The 20,151-nt window shown below is 47.3% G+C and overlaps 1 protein-coding gene across 4 annotated transcripts in view; it reads left to right on the top strand.

The window, feature by feature from the left end:
- Positions 1-402: 402 nt before the first annotated feature.
- The window catches only part of GALNT16 (polypeptide N-acetylgalactosaminyltransferase 16), a 75,455-nt gene continuing 55,706 nt past the window's right edge, over positions 403-20,151 (top strand). For 2 of the 4 annotated variants that reach the window (XM_059849692.1, XM_059849691.1), the window contains exon 1: positions 403-710. In XM_059849692.1, coding sequence (XP_059705675.1) covers positions 507-710 — 204 coding nt within the window. In that variant the 5' untranslated portion in view covers positions 403-506. Of the gene's footprint in view, positions 711-16,392; positions 16,509-17,739; positions 17,853-20,151 lie in introns of those variants that run through there. The other 2 variants (XM_059849694.1, XM_059849693.1) reach the window with 2 other exon arrangements.

Here is a 20,151-nt window from a genome sequence, read left to right as displayed (position 1 = left end):
CCTAGAGCCCGTGTGCCAAGGGCTGCCACGGTGTATTCGCTGGCCGCCTGCCTTACGGGCACGACTAAGGCAGCACAGACACGAGTCCCACCGGGGCAGCGGTGCAGGAGCGCAGGCTGGTGCGCTGCCCGCGTCCCAGAAGCCATCTCCTGGGCTGAGCCCGTGTCACCCGCTCCCCGCCACGGGGGCTCTGCCGCTCTGTCCCCGCTGCAGCTGCGGCGCCAAGCGCATCCCCGCCGGCAGCCGGCCCCCGCTCCCCGCGCCGGCCCGGCCGGGAGGAGGAGCAGGAGGAGGCGCGGAGCCCTCCGCCCCCTGCGGCGGAGCGGGCGAGGCGTTAGGACCCGGCGGCGGCGGCTGGGCGGTGCGGGGCCGGGGCCGGGGCCGGGGCCGGAGCGGTGAGGGGCGGGAGAGCCGCGCCGCCGCCGCCTCCTGCTCTCCTCTTCTTCCTCCCGCAGCCGCTCCTGCCCGTCGAGGCAGCGCTCCCAGGCTCCCCCGGGGCGCTCGGCATGAGGAGGATCAGGGCTAATGCCATCGCCATCCTGACCGTCGCCTGGATCTTGGGCACTTTCTACTACTTATGGCAGGACAACAAGCCCCGCTCGGCGGCTGCCGGCAGGTCCGCCGGAGGCGGTAGCGGCGGCGCCCGGAGCGGGCAGAGGGCGGCCGGCAGGTTGGAGCTGCGCCGGGAGGAGAGGACCATCCCCCTCATCGTGAGTGAGCGGCGGCTGCCGGCATCCCGTCCTGCCGCGGCGGGGAGGATGCTCGGGGAGGGAGCCGCCGCGGCGGGCGCGGGGTACGCCAGCGGAGGGCTGCGCTTTGCCTTCGGGTTGCTTTCTGTTTATTTTAGCATTCGTGCTTGTCACCATGGCAGCCGCTACAATCGGGGAGCCGGGTGGGCGCTCTCGGGGGAATAGAGTAATGCCTTGGGTAAAGTGTTTGCGAGTTGTCTCCGCTGCTCTCAGCCCGGGCTCTACTCCTCCGGCTGAGAGCGGCTGCCCTTGGCCGTGGAAAAAGGCGGGTGAAGCAGCTGGAAGGTTTTTAGTTCGCGTTCAGAAGGTGCTCACACACAGATATGTACGCACACACGCATGTATGTGATCACAGTGCTTTCCTGTCAGGACCAGCTGAGAGCCATGACCTCTCAAAAGCTCCTGCCCCGGCCAGCCTCCTCCGGGCACCGGGCCGGGGGGACACCGGTGACTGTACAGCTGGTAACAGGCTCTGCCTCGGCCCCCTCCGCTTGGCTACCAGATGGGGGACCTGGGCGCCACTCGGGACTTTAGTCTCTTTCAAGACAGAGGCAGCAGTCTGAGTCGGGCTCAGGCTGGGTTTTGGGCAGGGAGATGGCGGGAGCCCCCAGGGCTCCATTCTTAACCAGAGGAGTTGTAGCAGTGCCCTGATGTGCTACTTCAGTTTTGTTGAAAGCACCCCACTCTGCCCTCCTTGGGTATCTGTGGGCTCTGTAGGGGGATAAAATTGAGCTCCTGGCTTGAGGATGATGAGGACCTTTCTGCCCTGTCTGTGAGGGTGATTTGTCCTCCCTTCAGCCTGTATAATAGCATCAATAAAGCTCTCCCAACTCTAGGCAATCACTTCATAAAAAATAAATCAGCCCCTGGAGCAAGAAGTGGCCCAGCAATACCATTCCCAAGAGTGATCCAGCTGAAGCTGTTCGGGAACTGCACTGTGTGTCACTCTTTGGCTGCGAATCCATTTGTCAGCTGGTTACGCACACATGGAATCGAATAAAAGCAGCAGCCCGGTCAGAGTCGAGCAGGGGCCAGGCGCCAGGGCTGCCCGCCTCCCTCCTTAGCTGGCTCTGGGATTTTTTGGCCTGTGTCTCGCTTTTTTTCACCTGTAAAGCGGGGATGGGAAGTGTTTATAGGTGTTTGGGAAGCCCTGTGAATGTTTGGAAAATGCTGTCAGAGCAGTCCCAGCCCTCAGGCAGCAGGGTGGAAAATCTTCAGCTGAGCCCCTTGGCCATTGCTTGCAGCTGCCGAAACTCAGAAGTCAGGGCTGAGGCTCTTGGACAGAGCACTTCTGTTATTAGCAGCTCACTAGGGCTGGGGGCTGCTGCTAGTTCAGGCTGCTCTGCTTTGGACCCTTTATGGAGCAGGACTGTGGAAATGAGCACGGTGAGGAGCTCTGTGCGAGTGCTGCTGTTGCTGAAGCCCTTTGGGTGCACTGGGAGATGCTCTTAGGCTGGCCAGGGCTGAGTTGAACAGAGGATTTGGAGCACTCCTGCCTTTTTGATTCCACCTTAGTGGCAGAGGAAGCTCCCCCTGAGCCTCTGATTTCTTGTGTGAGCTTGAACATGCTGGTGTAGCAGTTTTATTTCTCTGTTTCCTTGCTTATCCCTTCTGTTTTTTAATAGCATTTACTTTACTCCCTCTCAGAGGGCTTATGAGGTTACATGAATCCATATCATTTGCCAAGCACCTTAAAATCCTCATGAGGAGGATGCTGTGGCAGTGCCACACATGATTATATTGCTGTTGTTTGGGGGGCAGTATGTGCTCATGGCTAACCACAAAGCCTGTCCTTGCAAGATACACCGCCACGCAACAGCCACTCCAAATCTGGTCCTGCTCTCAAAATTGTGAAATCATTCCAGTGCTGCTCCATGCCTGAAATCCCTTAGCAAGGAAAAATACTCATCCTTTGCATCTCAAGTCCCTCTGTAACTGGGGTCCCAGGATGTGCCAGCCCTCCCACTAGGGCTTTCAGTAGTAGCTGCGGTGAAGGAGGACCCTCTCCTCATGCACCTGGTTGTGGGGCATGGTGGAAATTTCACATCCTGGCCTGCCATGATGTATTTGGATAGAGAAGGAAACAGGAAGGGTTTGTGGTCTTTGGGCTTTCCCTCATGCACCCAGGTTTCCCTAGGGTTTGGTGGGTTGCTGTGGGAGGCAATGTGTGTGCTCGTGTGACTATGCAGTGCTATGGCCGTGGGGAGCCTAACAGGCTTAGCAGTGATGTGCACAACGAGCTGTCCCAGCCTTGGCCTCTGCTGTGCTGCTGGGGCAGAAGCAGGGAGGTGACTGCATGTGGGCACAGGGCAGGAAGGTTGGTGGAGGTCTGGGGACACCACTGTCCCTCAGGGTGTGGCATCTAGCAGGGTCTGAGCAGTGGGTCTCGTGGTCTGAGCTCTGTGTGTGAGCCAGAGGACTGGTCAGGCCAGGGCAGTAGCTGTGCAGACTGTCCTCAGCATGTGGCTGCCTTTGTTCCCCAGCACAGCCCACTACCCTCTCCCAGCCAGCACAGGAAATGTGCCAGTTCTATTGCCCCACTGGAGAAATAATGACTCTAGAGAAGCAGCTGTCCTTTGGCAGTGCAGAGCCCTCAACCCCGAGTTCATTCCCCTTGAAGTCAGATTATTTGAATTAATGCACAATGGCGGTCATGTACAAGGGGAGGCGTGCTTGTGCTCTGCATGCTTCCCTATCCCTTGGCTTTCTGCAGAGCCACTGAGACAAGCTGCCCATTTTGATCCAGCTTCTGCTTTCCTCTGCTCTGCATGAGTGATGATGTTGGAGTTCAGGTTTGGGCTCATCTGCAAATAAGGGTGACTCATGTGACTTATGGGTCTCTGGAAAAATATTTTTTCAGTTCTAAAATTGGCTGCTTTTCTGTCTGGGAAAAAGAAAAAAATCTTTTTTTCGGATGAGTGAGTCCAAGAGTTCTGCTCTTGCATCTATGCTATGACATTTCAAATCCTGGGCAAGTGCAAGTGTATTGCATGGGTTTAAAAACTGCTTTCTGGGCTTGTGTTTTTCTTTTTTATTCTCTCTTCATGTGAAGAGTAAAAGTCACCTCAGGTAAACACTGTAGTCAATTGCAAGTCTCAGCTTGAAACTGTTTTTTATTTGTTGACCTCATATTTATTAGCGCAACTTTGAACTTAAAATGTGGATGTCTGATTCCAGGAGTCAGCAGGGAAATCTTTGAATATTTAAGCTGGGACATGGAGCTGTCAGAGATCAGTGTCCCAGAAACAGCCTGTGCATTAATAGTGATCCTACAGATATCTGTTTTATAGATAGAAATCTTGACATGTGGCCTCTTTGCAATAGGCTCTTCACAAACAGGCTCTACAGAAATGCTTGAATGAAATGCTTGAAATGAAACTTCAGATATTGGCAAATGGCAGGGCTCACTTGGTGACAAGACAAGCCCTGCATGCTTCTCCTTCCACTTACCACAGAGGGTAGAAACACAAATGAATACCACACTCCTAGAAATGCATTTTTTTCTCCGGAGCACAGCGTAGTTTCATATTGATTAGAAGGAGCCCTAAAACCTCTGACAGTTAGCTTGTGTGTTTTTGGAAGATGAGCTTCCTCCCTGGACTCTTTTCTGTCTCTTCTAGGCAAAAGGTTGTTTCCTGTCTCCAGGAAATTTCCAAAGGCCAGAAGCTGTGCTATGTGTCTTTAGAAGGGCTTTGACATCATTCCTGCACTATGTACAGGTGGTTAATTGTTCACCATGTGCTGCATATCTGCTCTAGCATGGCACTGATGAGCAGAGCCCAGGGCTCTGTTCTTCCCTGTCTAAAGACTGCAGCATGGGAGGCTCGCCCAGCGCTCTTGTGTTCCAGTGAAGAGAGCGAGGCCATTGCTGCAGCGTGGGCAAAGCTTTTTAGTGAGAGGGATGGTTGGTAGGCAGCTTTGAAAGAGAAATTTTTCTGTTGGCTGACTGTGAGCTGAGGGTGGGAGTATTTTCTCCTATTCCCTAGTCAAAAGCAGGATGTGAGGTTGCCCACAGGGTTCTCCAGCTTGCTGACTTCTCTGGGGTGGCAGGGAAGCAGCAACATGACTGGAAGGTGGAAATAAAAGTATCGTTATTTAAATGCTCAGAATTGTGTTAGGCTGATGCCCTGTTGCTCTTTGGAGCAGGTATGATGCCTCTTATCTTTGTAAGTTGCTCTTTGGATTTCGGTATGTTGTCTCTTGTCTTTGTCCTGCCAGCTTTTGTGACCTGTGTAGTTGCTCTGTGAGCCCACTGCAGCCTGTTTGGCAGTGGAGAGGCCCTGAATTGTAATGCTGGCCCAGGTGACCTGAGCCCAGCCCTCCTGGCTGCTGCCTACCTACCTCTGTGCTCAGCCATGTAAAATGAGCACTGGGGAGATGAGGTCAAGGATCCTTTTTCCTTGTAGCTAAGGGTTTCTAAATGCTCTTCAAACATCACTGAACTGTGTGTCACCTGCCTGTGGTGAGACAGCAAGCAGGAGCCTCCACTGGGATGCTTGGCTCAGAACGGGTGGTGTGTGTAGGCAAAGAACAAGTTGGCGAGGAAAGATGTCAATTGTTTAATTCCCACATCTTGTTTAGCCAGAAAATAGGCAGTGGCTGGGCTTTACCTGCTTCTGTGAATTGCCAGACTGGCACATTTAGCCATGCTTGTATTTGCCACCAAGTAAGACCACCTTGATGTATGCTCTTCAGACCCTGGAGCACCTAGCTAGCAGCACACTCTGCTGCTTTTGTTTTGTGTTGCCTTTGACTCCTGGGTATCTGAACCCCACAGAGCAGGTGCTGGCTGATGTTCACCGCGTGTTCACGAATGATTTTATTCTCATCCCTTCATCACATTTCGTCCGTGTGCAGCCTTCAGAGGATGCTGTTTTCCTCCCAACTGGGATAAGCTGCAACTTTAATGGTTTGCCAAATGATACCATTTTTCAGGGATCTGTATCCCATGTGGCTCCTGCATGTGTGCCTCCCTGGAGGCAGGTATGTAACTCCGGGAACTGAGGTGCATCATAAATAAATTAAAAAACCCAACAAACACTGCAAGAGGTGCATCAGCACTATTTCCTTGCATTGGCATATTTTCAGGCTTAATTTCATGACCTGCTGTGCTATGGAGAGAAAAGCCCTAATTTTTAATGAGGTGCCACAGCTCATTTCAGCAGCTTCCTTACCATTTTACTCCTAGCAGGTTGGTCCCTCTTGAGTCTCCTGCCTTTTGGGGCAAGGATCATGCATATGGCTCTGTAGGTTTCTTTCTGCTCTTGTGCTGAGTGTCTGTGTTTGAGTTTGCACACATGTGGACAGAGCACAGGAGGCTCTGTGGTCTCCCCAGGGCTGTGATGCTGCCTCTAAGCCAGACCACCATGGCTGCAGCAGCAGCACACCCTGAGGCCAGGAAGGTATGGTGAGCAAACCAGTAAAGTTGCCACGTTCAACAGCTCACAAAATGCTCTTGTTTTCTTAAAACATCTTTCTTTCAAGTTAAAGGAAAAGTGGAGGAAACTTCATCTCTCCATCCTGCCATCCCACAAAGCAGCTCTGCTCGCTGTGGCTCTGCAGCTATCTGGGGTGTTGGAGATGAGATGGAAAAGAACCTGCCAGTTGCTGGGTTTGTCTGTGCTCTTCAGCCTGGCCTGTTCCACTGCCAAAATCCAGCACCTGCCTGGCTCTTCCCAGCACCTGTATAGCCTCTGCTCTTCCTAGTTTGTATCAGGGTGGGGGACACAGCCCTTAATGCTTGGAGTTTTGTGACAGCCGCTCATGCTGTGGCCAGACCCTTGGAGCACTGGTTTTGCGGTTTTTTTTTGTTTTGTTTTGTTTTTGGGTTTTTTTTTTTTTTTTTTTTTTTTTTTTTTTTTTTTTTTTTTTTTTTTTTTTTTGTATCTCTGTGGCATCTCTCTTATGGCACATGGGGCCTGTGCCAGCTCCCTGGGAAAGGATGACTTGGTAACTTTTTCTCTTAGGGTATTACTGCAGGAGGAAGATTCAGTGACAACTTGTCGGTGTAATGTTTTATTTACAGTGTTTATGTTTGAAAAATGTGGGAATGGCTGCTGTTTGCCTAAATGGCAGAAAATTATTTTATATTTCATTTGTCCCAGTGGACCTTGTTATGTATAAAAATAAAACAAAAACGAAAGAAATTGTTCACAATAGTAATGTTAATAAAATCCAGTTGGCAGCTCTGGCCTTAATTGTTAATCAAAATGATGCTGTAGCTGCAGTGAGGTAGCCAGGGTTTGGGGAACATGGTGGTCTGGGCAGCCTGGGAGAGTGTGTAGAAGTGAGGGGAGGACCAGTGCAGTGCTCCAGGACATTAATTTTTTAATAGAGCCTTTTCATTAAATCAGTGGGTGAAGCAGTTGCAAGTTTTAGCGAGCTGAAGCATTCTTTAGTATGCAGCTGCTTCCTCAGTTAGATCTTTGCATATACAAAACTGTCTTAAGATTTAAAAACTAAAAATTTAGCGGAGTTGCTGGAAACAGAAAGCTTTGATAGATATCTCAGGTTGCTGTTTGCCATGGTGAAACTTGGTCCAGATACTTCATTCCAAGGCAGGCAGGTTGAGAGTCACTTAAAAGGCAAAAGGAGGAGATGTTTTGTTTCAGTGGCACTGAACTGCCCATTTTGGAGCACTGAAAACTGGCTTAGTTATGCAGAGCACAAAGGCAATGAAACTAACAGAGGCAAATGTGCTGGGGATGAAGCACTTGGGACAGCAGGGGACCCTGGCTCACCTGTGCATTGTCCCACTTCTGCAGGAGAAGCCCCAGGGCAAAGCCCAGCAAAGTGCAATCTCTTGCTCTTCCTTGGCCCCCACAGAATGCCAGCTGGTTGTTCCTATTCCATGTGCCAGTCCCAGCACCTTGCTTTCTCTTTCCTGTTTTGCTCGTGTATGCTGCTCTCATGTGCTGCTCCAGCCCTGTCTGCCAGCTCCTGTGTCACAGATATGTTTTATGAAAAAATCTTTTCCTTAGGATTTTTCCTCCTGAGAAGCTGAGAGGCCTCAAGAACAAAATGTAAACAATGATTATCTGGTGCTGTGGAATGCAACAGGTGGATCTGTGATTGGTCTCGTGTGGTTGTTTTTAATTAATGGCCAATCACAGTCCAGCTGTCCAGACTGTCTCGGTCAGCGACAAACCTTTGTTATTCATTCCTTATTCTATTCTTAGCTAGCCTTCTGATGAAATCCTTTCTTCTATTCTTTTAGTATAGTTTTAATATAATATATATCATAAAATAATAAATCAAGCCTTCTGAAACATGGAGTCAACTTTCTCGTCTCTTCCCTCATCCTCTGTGAACACCATCACACTCCTGCAGTAGGCTTGTGGGCTCCTTGGGGTTGTCCTGTCAGCTGGCACTGCTGGCACTCTGTCCAGTGTCAAGTGCAGAGGCCACAATCCACAGCACGTCGCATAATGTTGCATTAAGGTAAAGACTGAACCACAGTGAGACCCGTGGAGTGGGAGCTGAGCTGCCTTATTGACTGAGCTGAACTCATCTTCCTTACCGGCTCTTCTTATGCCTCCTTTTCCCCAAAGTCTATCTACTTCACAGGGCTTTTGGGCAGCTTAGCTTGCGAGTTTTGTAAAGTGCTGGAGATGAGAGAGATAACCTTAGCAAAACACGTGGTTGAGTTCTCCCTTTGTATGCGGATTAGCAGAAATGTAGCAGATCAGGGCCGATCTCCTGCAAGAGGAAGGTGTTGAAGGCAAAGCTTCATGCGCTGAACAAAAGGATTTGTTAGAAAAGGCAGTGTATTACCCACTGCTGTCTTTTGCTGTGTCTTTACAAGCACATATTCTTGCAACTAATAAAAGTGATAAAGGACTGCAGGTGGACTGTCCGCTTCAGATTTCCGTGTCCCAGTTGTGTTTGGGGCTGTGGAGACAAGTCAAAAAGAATATAGTGGTCTCTTGGGCCCTATCTCTGCAGAGAAATTACCCATGTTGTGATGTGCTTTGAGCATATGGGTAATTTCTCACTGTTGGTAGAGACCATGTTTTTGATGGGCAGCTGCACACTCCCTTTGGTGCTACTTTCTTTCGCCTCCTTTGGGGGCATGGTCCCTGCAGAGATCTGCCTCAGCTGCCTCTGCAGTGCCACTGCAGGTCCCACAGCGCTGTCCCTGTCCCTGTGCATCCCCAGGATGTGAATGATGCTGTCACATGTGGCTGCCCCTGGGCTGGGAAGCTGTTTTGGCTGGTGAGATGATACTTGGTTGGTTGTCCTGCTGTAGTGGAGCTGGAGGGTTGACTTTGCAGTTCAGGCTTCAAGGCTTGGTTGGGCTGGGGCAGTGCTCTAACTTCTCATTGTCACAGCATGGTCACTGCAGGCTAAAGCTGCAGAAAATTATCTGCTTTAACCTCTTGTTTTCAATTCTCCCACGTCACAAATTTTTCATCTTGTAAGCTGTAATATGATCTTTTTGAGGAGGCTTTGTTTGACAGTAGCAGAGAGAGAAAGCACCTGTACTGAAATCTGTATCAGACATTTTGTGAGCCTGTGAGGAAAAAAAAAAAGGACAATTTTTCTTGCCTTTATTGTTTTGGATAACTGCCCTGAAACAGCTAGGGCTTGACTGAAAAAGTGCTTCTAACCAATGAAAGTGTCTGCAGAGGTTCTCTGAAAAAATATTTCTGCAGGACAAAATTGAAAAAATAAAGCTTGCTTGCCTGCTGAGTGCCCTGAACAAAGTATTTGGTGCCAGAGAGCGTCATGCCCAGTAATGCCATGCTGTAACTTTGTGCCTTTTGGTACCAACTATGCAGTGAAAAGTATAATGAATAAAGAGGAGTGTATAAGAGCTGCAAAAAGCAGTGCAGCTCCTTGGGTAACTGGTCAGTTAGTCTCTGAGTACAGGAATCTGGACACAGTGGCACTGCAAATGGGAGCCATCACATCCACACAATGAAATTGAAATAATTGCATGCTTCCTATGTAGTTCCCTGTAGTCTTTTGAAATTGTAAAAAATAATGTGAAGTATTGGAGTTAAAAACTGAATGGTGCAAGCGCTCACTGCCAAGCCCTGGCGTGTGTGATAATGCTGTATTTTCCAGGTGCTGTAATATGCATGTCATTTTTGGTGGATTTTTTTTTTCTTTGTACCCTTCAGTGAGATTTATTCAGATCTGGTTGTGTGGTGGGAAATATCAGCCACCAGGCTGCTGATGGAGTAGGCTGTATTTGTCTCCCAACCTTCTGAAATGTCTCCATTTGTCTGAACTGCCTGTTTTATGCCTAAAGATAGGGAACAGCCTCTCACAGTGACCTCTGTGGGGCTGGCAGGAGCATTGACAAACAGGTAGGGGCACAACCCTATTTCTGGCCTAGGGATGCTCAGTTGCCACATCCCTGTTGATGCTTCACTTGCAGAGCTGGCTCCTCTGTCAGGGCCAGGCTGGGGTGAGCAAAGGGATGTTTCTCTCATTGCTCAGGTGCAGGGTGGTGTTTATACTGAGCTTGGGTTGGCAGCAGAAGGATGGATGCTCTGCAATGAGGTAACCTTTCCAAAAATTCTCTTGGAGCAAATCTGAATGAACTTGGCATCTGGTTTGTATCCTCCCTGTGTTTGGTCGTGCCGTGTCTTGGAATGCCACATTGCTGTGCCATGCCTGCTAGCTGAGTGGCCCCATGGGACTTTTCAGGGCATTTCCAGTCTGTGCTGGGAAAACTGGACCACACTGGGTGGGCAGCCCAAAAGAGATTTTGGGAAATCAGCATTCCATCAGGACTAACTGTGCATCTGTCAGGCCAGGCAATGATGAGATGAGGTCAGGTGAGGTCTGGCCTTGGAGAAGCTGCCCAAGCACCTATCAAAAGCTGCCTTTGGCTGAGTGTGAAAGGATTTTAAGTGAGCAGTTGGATTACTGGCTCAGGTCAGGTACTTGAACAGACATCCATCTCATGCTACATGTTAGGTGAGCCATGAGGACGTGGCTAACAGTGAAAGCAAACACTGTCCTTACAGCACAGGATACAGATTGAGTCACATCAGGTATTAGGAAAAATCTGCTGATCTGCCTGCATCACTCTCCTTACAGCATTATTAAAAATTATGCATCATAAATTATTCACTCATTAATTTTCTTGGGCCTAAAGCCTCATTTTCAGGAAAGACGTGTTAGAGTTGAAAGGAAACATGGTAGGGTGATACAAATCATTGTGTGTGGCAGGGCCAATGTGAAATACAGGCTATAGCTACATTCTTCTCTTTGCTGCTGCTCAGCTGTTAATTGTGCATCACTGCCCTGGGTGGTTGGTACCTTTGCTACCCCTTGTATTTGTGACTCAAAAGGGCTACCTGGGTGCTTCTGCCACCCCCATGGGCTTGGATGCACCAGTCATGGCATGGCAGTGTCATGGCAGTAGTGTTCTCTTGCTCACTGCCAGCATCCTTGGGGCAGTGGGTCTCCACTTGCACTGAGGAATTGGAGGGGACAGTGTTCCTGTGAGGACCTTGTGAGAGACATTTGATGTGTGCAAAGCTGAGCCCTTTAAATCTTGATGCCCTAGTTAACGGGGATTTAGTCCTTCCAACCTGTCACAGTCCATCTCATTTTTCCCCCTCTTTCCTTTTAGTTAGAGGATTAAAATTGTCACATTGAGCTTAAAGGGGATTGGAATGCTCTGTATTTTTCTTCTGCTTTTGCCCAATAGCTCCTAAGAGACATCCTAAAGAATGGCCAAGAATGGATAAACAGGTATTAACACCACTGCAGGTGCTGAAGAAAAGGTGAGAAATCTCTCCCTACCCTGTTGTGCCTGCATTATTGCAGGGTCTGAGCAGGACACTCCTCACCTCCTGAGCTGTGGCATTGGTCTGTGTCTACAGATTGCCTGGGGGCAGGAGCAGGGGCTTGGGCACGCAGCTGGGCAGGAGCAGCAGCTGCAGGAGGGGGGAGTCGTGATGGAAACTGGGTATATGAAGGGATTCTTATTCTTCTGTGCCTCCTGTACCATGGGAGCTGTGTAAGGCTCCCCAGTTCACCAGTGTGCAAGAGGAACTTGCTCCTGCCAGTGGGCTGCACGTTCAGAAACCCCAGTACACAGTTCTGCACAGTTCCTTCAGCTTGGCTTCAGCAGAATACAAGATCTAAACTTTTAAGTGAAGAATCTTGACTTGGTTTTTCGGGGGGGCAGGAGGGAGGGGTGTGGCTGGGTGGTGCTGTTCACCATGGAAGGATACTTGAAAGTGTTATGAAGTAGAAATGCAGGGTGACCATTTGGATTCCCTAGTTCATGTAGCAGTCAATCTAAGAATTTAGGAAATTATGCTGCACATCGTATTTATTAAATGTCCAGGAAATTGCTAAACTAAGTCTTGTGACAGATTCATAAAGACTAGGTAAATTTTGAGTATCCACATCATCAATTTTCTTCTCCAGCTTTCTGTTAGTGCTTTTATAATTCTGCTAGAAATACACCTCCCACTGCTGCATTTAATTTGCTGGCCCTGTGCAGAGCTTAAAGTGTGGTCTTCACCATTCTCTGGGGTAAGGACAGCCGTGAAGCGTGTTGCCAGAAGGTTATTTTAAATAATTAGAGGCAATGTGTATCTTTGTGGTCTTGAGTAGGTGAGCTGAATTTGAATGGAAAATATTTCCACTGAGGTCAGAATTTGCTTTAAATTTTCTGTTCAATATTTTTCTTCCCAAGGTAAATTCCCATATCATTGTCCCATATCTGAAAGGGGTAAATTTAGATGCATTTTGATCAGTGCCTGTCAGGTAGGACCCATTTGAGTCAGATGCTGCTTATCCTGGGGTGGGCTCAGCATCTCTGCAATGCAGAGACCAGATTTGCACTGGGTTGCCATGGGGGTGACTCCAGGCATTACCTGGAACTGCTTGGCAGGACCTGGGTGAGGGATGGCAGTGTACTGAGGTTTCAGGTGCAAAAGGACAGATGGGGAGAGAAGCTATTCTCTATGAAAACTCCTTTTCCCTTCCCTAGGTGTAACTCTGTGTACAAGAGGAGAGCACAGCTCTCAGCTGCATATGTGTCTCTGTAGCAAGTTCTTTCTGTATGTGGGGGACTTGTTTGGGGCCCTTCTGTCAAGAGAGTGTGAGATAGGGAGACTAGTTTAATAATTAAACCATTAGGGGCTGCCACAAGCTTGCTTGGAGTTACTAGTTGCCTTGCCATCCTTTTTCAAGCAATTTGCATGTACGAGTTGCATGAGATCTTCCATTTGTCATGTTCCTATTCCAGACCTCACACAAGGCTTGTACTGCTGGGTGCTTCCTGTTTATCTGCAGATCTCTTTGGCTGTCCAGACTGCAGGCTCTTTTGTGCAAACGTGAACAGAAAAGACAGCTTCTGTCCTGGAGTTTATAACCTCTGTACATGAGTGAGATTAAGAGTTGGGGGTAGAAAGCATTCTTTCCCCCATTCCCCTGATGGAGAGCTGAGACTAAGCCTTGAGCTCTGCTGAAAGGGAACAAAGCATTATTCAGGGCTGCTAACCTCTGGTTATTAACTCTGATGAAAATACCAGTGAAGCCAAGACAGCTCGGATATTAATTGAGTACCAACACATATTCAATAAATTTGCTGCTGGATTCCAGTTACTACCCCAGAGACAATTGAAACTGTCCTGTGGTAGCTCCTCTTCTAACTGGCCATCCCTTGTCACATTTTGCTTTGATAATATATTTGCACCACCTTCCCACCCGTTGTAATTTCTGTGACCAGTGATGGGTTGGTCACCTAAAACCACTCTGGCACATATTGTATGTAACCTGAGTGGGCTGGGACACAAATTTGGCTTGTGGCTGGAGGGAACATCTTGGGAAATCCCCTCTCCCAGATTACCTCAGTTTCCTTGAATGCCAACTTGGGTTTTGGTGTGCATTTCTTTCTGCATGTTCATTTTTGGGGAAGAAGTAGCATTTAAGAATAAGCTGCTGGGACACAAGACAAAAAGTTAGAAAAACTTCCTGGTGACGTGTAAATGTTAATAATTTAACCTGTTTCCACGTAGCAACATGACTTGTCATAATGATTAACTTCCTCCCCAGGCTGTACCGGGGTAAATCTCAGGGTGTTTGCTGAGCTCTGGAAGCTGGACTTCAGCTCACTGCAGCCCGACTGCTGAGTGGTGTTGAAACTCTCCTTAACGGGCTGTGGGGATGAACAGCAGGGCTCCTTGGGGCTGATGATGCTTCTTCGTTCTCAATTCTGCTTTTGAAGACTTACATTCTCTACTTAATCAGGGTAAAGTGAGGTTCCCTCTGTTACATTGTTTTCAATGCCAAATGACATCTTCAACCATGTGCTTAAACCAGTATTCTGTGTAATTTGCTCTTCTGAGTGGAAAATACACTGTAACACTTGAAATCATTCTCTCTGCAGAAAAAAAGAGTTTTCATCAGGGAATATGTTCCTGGAGTTTGCAGCATGCACTCGTTTATTGTATTGTTGCCCTGTTCTTTGTGCAGACAGCTAAAAATTGAGTGCTGGATGCTGAAATTCTTGTATGCCTGGACGGTGGCATGTGGCACAAGTTGTGGGCACTACCATCTGACTGGGCATGTAGCCTTTTCCCCACAGGTTATTAATAGTCAAATGCTAGTACAGCAACATTGTCTACTTTTGTAGGAGCAGAATTTTACACTGGTGAATTTAGCTGGTTGCTCTCATTTTCCTTCAGATAGGAGTCTGAATGTCAGCATCCACTGCTGCCACTGCAGACCCAATTTTGTGCTGAGAAGGGATACTTGGCTAGCTCAGGCTCCAGCAGTGTAGACAGCAGCAGCTGGAAGATGAAAAGTTACAAATGGGTGGCCAGGCCTTTACACTGTTGTTTTGGCGAGTGATATTGGGTCATATTGCCAATAACTCTGTAATGCAGGCAGGGAAAGCTTGGCAGTCTGAGTGTGGGGCCCCAGGGTACAGCCTGTACCTGGGCTGGATAACACATTCTGTGCAGCATGCTGGAGAGCACTTCTCCTGATTAGAGGGGTGAGGAGTAATGTTTCTAGGTCAGCAGCAATATGCCACCTCGAGAAAGCTCCTAACAAGTACAAGCAACTCAACATCCTTCAGAAAGTCTGTCCTGTTTGACACAGACTTGCTATCTTGAATAGCTCCACATGGTGTTATTGGGTAGTGGGAGTGGACAGAATTGGTTCTGCAGAGTTGGTTTTTCAGAATGGCTCTGCACTGTAAGCAGAAATGGGCTCTTTGGACTTACTTGAGGGGAAAAGATGGCCAAAATAGACCAAAAACCTAATGATCTAAACAAGATACCTTTATTCCTGAAAAGGGTGAGTAAAAAATCCCCACCTGTTTGGTAGTACCATCAGGCTCCCTATAGGCTGTGCTTCCAGAAGAACTATGTACAATTCTCCTGCCAATTCAGTACCTCCAGTGTTACCAAAGAGTGTGTGAAAAACAACTGCATGGGAATGTCTTCGATGTTAGAAGGCAGCTCAGCTATCTGTTCTCAGAACAGACACCAAGTCTGGCAAGGAGGAAGGTATTTGAACTCTGCTTTAGTAAGTGTTGACCTGAAAGAACTTGTCACTGTGCATTTCTCAAAAGCATGTTTTAAAAAAACTCCATTAGCTTTAATGAAATTGATTTGGTGCATTTCTGAGAGTGCAGTGGTGTGTTAGCAATATTCTCCTTGATTTACTCAACTAGCTTATCTGAGTTGGAGGAGTTTGCTTGGTGCTTCCTTAGGATGAGAAAGATGTATGAAGAAGTGTGGAGTGCAGGACTTTTTTTGTCTTTATTGTGTTCTCCTAGTATAGAAAAAGTGTGTAAGTATTAAAATATATTTAAAGAAATTTTAATGCATTTTAAATATTTGAATGTTCACTGAAATGTAGACTCCTAATATTGCCTTAAAATAACTGCAGCCTCCCTGCAGATGATGACTGCCTCCTGCAGAAAGGGAGCCATGGCTCCTGGAGCTTCTGGCTTGCTTTGGGAAGTACAGAAACCATCCTTTCCCCTGTCCCATTAAATAGGTTGCCAATATAAGATGCAGTAAGCACAATGCTATGGTTTTATCTATATTAGTCTATATTGAGCCAGATTGGAACCAGCGTCTGGAACCAGCAGGAAAGATTATCTAAGGATGGTGGGGTTACAGAGTAGAATTCAATGTGACTGGGCTGGAGCTGGCTGCCCTTTAAAGATATGTGGTTTGGGAAAAGAAGATTGCTGTTAGAGAGGCCTGTCTGCTCCTTCAGAGGTGATTTAACAGCCTGCCTTCCATTCAGGCAAGGGAAATGCTATCAGTGGATTTTTTCCTATTGTATTAAATGACCTGTCTGTATGTCATGGCCTAATTGTGTTACCCCAAAGAGCAGTGGATAGAGGATGATTTTCCTTGAAAGTTTTTTTTTTTGCTGCATTGGAAAGGGACTGCTCCCATCTGATTCAGCTGCCAGGCAGTCAGATTTCTCTCTGCTGGTCAATAAACAGAAACTGTGGTGTTATGCACCAGAAGCTGGGGTATTGGCTGCTGTAGTTATGACTTAATTGCTGTCAGAAGTGTCAGATTAGTTAGGACTTGGATATTGCATCAAGCTAAGGATCTATCTACTAGAGATGTACATGTTGAAAGTGAATCCATATATCTACATTAAACAGATTTTTAGTATCTGTTCTGCCCAATGGTTTTTACAGGGAAAACAGTCCACAGACAATAAGACTGAAACACTTCAATTGGTACTTTCAGTAATAAACATTTTTTGCATTGACAGGTCATGTGCACTTGACTCTTCAGAAATGTGGTAAGTGTTTAAGCATCTTCTTTTACAGATCAAGAATCTGAAGGAGGCTCAGAAAGGTTAAAGTCTTGATTTACACTGATTGCTCAGGCTCCATTGACTTTCTCTTTGAATGTCTTTCCCGCTGGGCATTTAACTGACATCCCCTTCCTTGGAGCCTCAGTGCATGTTTAAATAGTCATGGCTCTTCTGCAGGGAAGGCATGGGTAGTAAGGAAAATTGAAGTGAATATACCCTGCTGATGCACAGTGCCAGCATGCTCTGCCCCCTGAGGATGATGCCTCTCCACACTGGGTGTCCTTAGGAGGCAGCATTGAGAGTGCTCAGGTCTCTGTTTGCAGGTGGGACATCCTGCAATGCTGTGAGGTGAAGGCCCTTGTAATAAGTGGCTCAAATGAGGCAGACAGAAACGAGTTGTCCAGGAATGGTTCATTGGCTCCTGCCTGGCAGAGGGAAGAGTGTCCCTGTGATTTGTGCTTACCTAGCTATGCAACTGAATTTTATCCTTGAACTTGGTTTCTGGTTCAGACAAAATCCCTCACGTGAAACACATGCCATTTGCACAGGGCTCTTAATTAGAAGAATTCATCATAAACATGGGCATCTTTCTCTTGTTATTATGTCAGGGGGTAGAGATTAATCACATCCTCAGAAATTCCTCAGAAATGTGTCTGTTTCTATATCTTTTCAGTCCTTGACGTCTGCAGAAAGATGAGTTTCCTTATGATATTGCTGTGCTACCATTATTATGCTTTTAATTAGTTAATGATCTAGTGACTTTTGAGTTGAGGTAGTTCCACAAGGCTTGCTATCTCTTGATCAGCAGATGCTTAAAACTTGCATATCCCAAAACATCTAGATTTGCAGGGATAAAGGGGGAAAATCACAGCATGTTGAAATCTTTAACAGCCACCCTCTCCTAAAACATCTCTGTGCTCTTCTCCCATACTGCCACTAGAAAAAAAGGGATGGAGTGCAAGAAAATAATTTGCTATGATAATTTAAAATTTAACAGCTTGGCTTGGGGTACATCTTGTACCCTGCTTTTTCTCTCTGCCCTCCCTCAGGTGGCCAAGGCATGCCATTTTGGAAGCATTCAAGGAAGAGAAAGTCCATTGTCTGTGCAAAGTTCAAGAATTAGAGGTTCAAAATGGCTTATTAGGTTCTTCTGTGTGAAACCTAGCTTCCAGCACCAGGGTTACCTTCAGGTTTTGAAAGGTCTGTTTCTTTTGCAGGAACATCTTGCAGGCTGCAAAGCACAATGGCCTCATTGAAATGTTTGCTGGGGGTGCAGCAGAGCCCTCCTCCTAAGCTAGGAACAATTGGACTACTGCAGAATTGATTTTGGTGGGTTTTTTAGCCAATAACTCCCATTTGTCTCCTTGGGGAAATTTTCTTTTAGCTGGTTTGTCTCCTTTCTTCCTCTCCAGATGGATATCATAGTATTAACAGATGGCTAAGGAGAAATGTTTCCTTCCCTGACTAAAAAGGAAGTGAACGTATGGAAGCTGTCTCAGACATGAGTTTTGAGCCCTCTTCTAACTTGGCAAAGACTTTGCCTTTGGCCTTGGAGCCTTGAGGAACAGTGTGGCAGGCAGAGGCAGATGGGGAAGCCCGCATAGGTGGCTTACAGGGGGGATGGAGTAAGGGTGTTTTCAGAAGGCCAGTGTTGCAGCAGGTGGGCTCACTTGTACTCTACTGGGCCAAATCCCACTCTGGCTCTCACAGTATGTCAAAGCTGTTATTTTCAGCTGCATCTGTCCTTTAAGCATAGTAGCTAGGTCAGTGTTTTTAATGAAGACCTGCTCTTCAGTGGCTGCTGGAAGCAGTTAATTAAATAAAATACTGTGGGTTTTAGACTAGCAAGGTCTTTTGGGTAAAGGACTTGTGTAAATCTGGAAGTAGATGTTTGATTAAGCCGTTTTGTGCTTTGCAGTTTTCCCTTTAAGCTGAGATGGAAAGGGAGTGTTAATCATTTCTCAAGGGTACTGCAAGACATGACTGCAGTCTTGTGAACATCACTGATTGTGTCCTCTAAAAGATCTTTATGGGACCACCCAAATGGCAGAAATGGTAGACAGGTGTGATGGCTTGCTGAAAGTGAGAATATTTGGTTTGAGAGCCTGCAGGCAAGCTCCTCTTGCTCGGAGAAGGCACTAACCTTATATTTTGCTCTGCAGTTAGGATAAGCAACCATGCCGTTCTGCCAGATTTTACCAGGTGCTGGTAGGGACACTGCTAGGATGGTTGTGAAATGCAGGAGAAACTAGTCTTACCAAGACATCCCTCCATCTGTCTGCAAATAATGCCTGTATTTCCTTGTCCCTGGGTACTGGCTCCTCTTTGGGCTGTGAGAGAGGCAGAGGCTGAGTCAGTGCAGTCCCATACCTGCAGGAGATGTGGACCCTGCTACGTCTAGAGACAGGGGTCATCTTCCAGTAGCTGGACTGAGAAGATGTAGGGGGATACAATATAAGAAAATAAAGATAGTGTAGAAAGTAATCTTACCTCTAAGGAGTTGCAGCTGGGCCAGTTATCAAAGATTAGGAACAGGCCTGACTTGAACAGGCCACAGCTGTAACCAAAGAGAAGAAGAGTGCTATAAAAGAGTGGGGTGGCTGGTTGGGAAGGGAACTGGAGTCAGTTGGTGACTTTGTGAAAAAGAAAGTCGGTGCTCTGAGGAGCTGCCCACAAGAAACATCAAGAAGTATGAAACTTTTGCAATAAGGAGACAGCAGTATGGAACCCCTGCAATAAGATGACAACAGAAGACATTGAGGGATATTAGTTGTATTTGGAAGGAGTGTGAGGGGAAACAGGAGAAGCAAAAACCAGGTTATCTCTACCAGGTGCCAGCTGTGGTCCCTGAGGAAAATTATTTTTGCTCTGTTGCCATGATGTTTGTACTCAAGGTTAAAGCACTTCAGTGGAGGTGAAGATGCCATTCTGGTATTGTTTAGCTTTAGATATTACTGCAAATAAAATTCCTGTTGTTAGCCTGATATTAACAGGGGGGGTGTGAGAGGGATGATGTCTGTTACGTGCCTGGTAACATGAAAGTGTGCAGTGAAGGGTAACATAAAGTCATTATTAACTAAAATAAGTTCTCCCCCTCTTGGTTAAAAACTTACTGCTTCACACAGGTTAACACAGTGCTCTGGGAAGAGAATGAAGGGATGAGTGTGTAGGGAAACAGAGGGTGGGGGTGGGTGTTCTATATATGCCTTTCTCATTTGCTGCTTCCCTACAAAATTTATCAGTCATTTGGAAATTGGTTCTGGCAATATTGCTGTATATGTTATAAGAGGAGGAGTCTGTTAAGGGCATATCTGATGAGGGACTAAGTGTAGGATCTTTGATCTGTTAAGATGTTACCAGGTTAGAGATGGTCATTTGCTGGGGCAGCTGCTGCGCCCCCAGCTCCAGCTGAGCACTGAGTGGAGGACAGGGTGGAAAGGTACCTGTTGGACTAGCAGCTCTCAGTTCAGCTCCAAGGATAGCTGGAGCAGCCTTGCTGGGAATATGCTGCAGTTTGAGCCACTGGCCTAAAAGGCTCCATAACTCAGGGAGAATATTAACCTGTAGATAGAAAAGACTGACAGCCTCTGACTCAGAGCATCTCAGTGATGTGGGATGGGAAGAGCTT

Source organism: Haemorhous mexicanus, chromosome 6 (genome assembly GCF_027477595.1).
Source record: "Haemorhous mexicanus isolate bHaeMex1 chromosome 6, bHaeMex1.pri, whole genome shotgun sequence".
In the NCBI taxonomy this organism is placed as follows: Eukaryota; Metazoa; Chordata; class Aves; order Passeriformes; family Fringillidae; genus Haemorhous; species Haemorhous mexicanus.
The sequence above is the reverse complement of the archived record's forward strand: the minus strand, read 5'-3'. Positions and strand labels throughout refer to the sequence as shown.